The 2,699-nt window shown below is 52.6% G+C and overlaps 1 protein-coding gene across 1 annotated transcript; it reads right to left on the minus strand.

Annotated features, from left to right (window-relative positions):
- Window positions 1-469: 469 nt before the first annotated feature.
- Window positions 470-2,192, minus strand: LOC149812212 (putative inactive patatin-like protein 9). Its single transcript, XM_089992565.1, has 2 exons — window positions 1,156-2,192; window positions 470-806 (listed from the first exon to the last, which is right to left on the minus strand). Exons 1-2 carry the CDS (start codon window positions 2,128-2,130, stop codon window positions 546-548), a joined length of 1,236 nt encoding a protein of 411 aa, XP_089848691.1. The 5' UTR covers window positions 2,131-2,192; the 3' UTR covers window positions 470-545.
- Window positions 2,193-2,699: the final 507 nt, after the last annotated feature.

Raw genomic sequence — 2,699 nt, forward strand, 5'->3', positions numbered from 1 at the left:
GTATCGGGCATATGAATCAGGCAGCCTCTTGAAGACCGGTTCATCGCTTTTCACAAAACTAGGTATGTCAATGAATCTAATTTTATCCGTTGGTAAGCCAAAACAATATGATACCGTTTTGAATTTTCCTACCTAATTCGAAAATATCCGAATTTGATGAAGATCGGAACAGGTTTACATATAAAAAAAAGTGAATCTGGCATGATATTTTTACCATCTGAATCCGAATCCATTTAGCCAACATCGGATTAGTAGAATATGGTATTGGCTACATCCGATCCAAATCCCACAAAACCTTGGCTACCATTGTTTCGTCCTATACGAATCAGTTGAGTGGAGACTTGTTTCATTTTAGCCCCGATTCCTGAATTGGGTATTCATCTGAAACCTGATTCTGGCCGCATGCGAGTCGGAAGAGTCGAGATAATCCCGAGTCCGGTTACATTTTGACGCAGAAAAGTTGCAGTTATTGTGAAAAGGAAGTGAGTAGACTTTTTTTTGTCATTGTAACAATAATAATAAACTATCAAAATACAGAACAAAGATCAATGTGGGTGCAAGGACGACCGGTTGGCGTCGGAGTTCTGGCAACCGGAGGGCGGACGCTTTCCGGCGGCGACGACCATCTTGGCGAAACCATCTAGGCGGTCGCCGTTGGGGTGGGCGGCGAGCTTCTTGCCGCCGAAGGGGAGGGACTCCATACTCCTCTCCCGCAGCATCTGCTCGCCGGCGCTCATGAAGGCCTTCACGCTCTTCGCCGACCACCCCTCCATGCTCCCCTCTAGTTCCTTGGGCAGGTAGCTCGCCTGCATCGTTCATTTTAAAGGACAATATAACGTTAAAAAAACATAACGTAGACAATGGATTTATTTATTCACCCCATGTACAACCAATAAAGTTCTCTCTCTCTCTCTCTCTCAAGCGAGAGGAAATAAAATTTAAGAAGAAAGCGAAACGCAACGTACTTCTTCGTGTCTTTAAAACGTATTTTTAACGCGCTATTTTGCTTAAGCAGCTTTTTTTTTACTTGGCTAAGATCGGTGTAGGCCGTTTAACGACAGTGCTGTCAAAGAAACAGTATTGGCGTTTAAAACGTTATTTTCATTCTTTGGGTAATTTGATGTAAAGAGGGAGCAAGGAGGTGGAGGAACTCGCCTGCATCCGAACGTAATTCTGGGGACACGCAGAGAAGGCGTTGCTGAGGATCTGGTCCACCGCGTCGGAGACGCCGTCCAGAACCACCTCCACCACAGGGCCGGAGCAGTTTCCAGCGGACCACCGGCGGAGCTCCCTCCGGCCAGTACCGCCCCTCTCCAGGGGCCCGTTGCCGAGGGAGAGCACCACCAGTTCCTCGACGCCCCGGACGGACGGGAAATCCCGGCGGTTGTGGAGGACGTGGGTGACGGCGGCAGCGGCGGGGTTGTTCATGACAAGGCCGCCATCGACGGCGGTACACTCCGTCCGGCCGTCGACGGACGCGAGCGCCACCGGCCGGAACAGGCACGGGGTGGCGGACGTCGCCCGGCAGACGCGCCAGAGCTCAAAGTCGAAGCTCGGAGATTCGACGGCGTCCGCCCGCGAGAAGACGAACGGGGCGCCGCTGCGCAGGTCGTAGCAGGGCACTAGCAGCGGCTTCAGCGCGTCGCGGAGCGTCAGCGGGCGTCGGTCGCCGTCAGGACGTCGGAGCACTTCCGCCAGGAAGGCGTCGAGGCTCTGGCCAGAGAACCGGCGGCGGAGGACGCCCCGCTTGAACATCCTCCGGCTGTTCTCCGCCACCAGCCGGAGCGCCTCCGCGGCCGAGTAAAGCGGCCGGCCGCGCCCGTCGTCGGCTAGGATAAGCGCCGCGAAGATCCCGCCAACGCCAGTCCCTGCGACGACGTCGAAGTAGTAGGCGATCCGGGCGTCGGGGTTGCCGGAGTGCGCCTGAATCCGCGACTCGAGGTGGACGAGCGCCTGCGCGGCCACCAGGCCCTTCATCCCTCCGCCGTCGATGCTGAGGATGCGGGTGGTTCCGAACTTCTCTGGCGAGGGGCTCCAGAGGTTGTCCAGCCACTCCCTCTCCAGCCTCGAGAAGATCTCGTACGTCAACCTGTTCCATTCCTTCTCTTTCGTTGTCACCGTCGTCTCCATCCTCACTAGTCTTATTTCTTCTTCTCACTTTCACTCAACTCTACTTTCCCCACTCCCCTCTTCTTCTTGTCACTCTTTCACTCACTTTAGGGTTTTAAGAGGTAGTTATAGGGAGTGGGAGGGGAGTGTGGTGCTTCTTCTATGTACCTTCCTTCCCATGCAATAAGGAGAGAGAAAGGGCAGAGTGACAACTGTTGCTGCCTCCAGAACTGACCCTGTTAGTATAACACTGAACTCTCTTTTTTTTATTCCTCTCTGTGGTTTTCTGTAGTTGTTTTAGTTTTACAGCAAGGGAGGTGGCTTCCTTTCTTATTTAAATCTTGATGGTGGTGAATTTTTTTACTGACTTTTTTTTATTGTAAAGTGTCAAGTGGTCAACCATTTGGTTGGGGTTGGGTTAACTAACCAGAGGGAATACGTGTAAGAGTGGGAGGGGAGCGGTGGGGATGGGTTAGGGAGTCAAATTAAGGAGGAGGAGTGGGGTTAAAAAAAATTATTGGGGATGAAAGTGTTAGGGGTAGGGGTGGCAAAATCTGACACGATCAGCCAACCCACTTCTTAGGCGAGTT

This window comes from Nuphar pumila, chromosome 17 (genome assembly GCF_984573655.1).
Source record: "Nuphar pumila chromosome 17, dmNupPumi1.hap1.1, whole genome shotgun sequence".
NCBI classification, from domain to species: domain Eukaryota; kingdom Viridiplantae; phylum Streptophyta; class Magnoliopsida; order Nymphaeales; family Nymphaeaceae; genus Nuphar; species Nuphar pumila.

Excerpts from the sequence above, each read along its gene's own strand:
- LOC149812212 (XM_089992565.1), bottom strand. The coding sequence starts at position 2,130 with ATGGAGACGACGGTGACAACGAAAGAGAAGGAATGGAACAGGTTGACG. Across the intron at positions 807-1,155 it reads AGAATTACGTTCGGATGCAG|GCGAGCTACCTGCCCAAGGA; the intron begins GCGAGTTCCTCC and ends TGAACGATGCAG.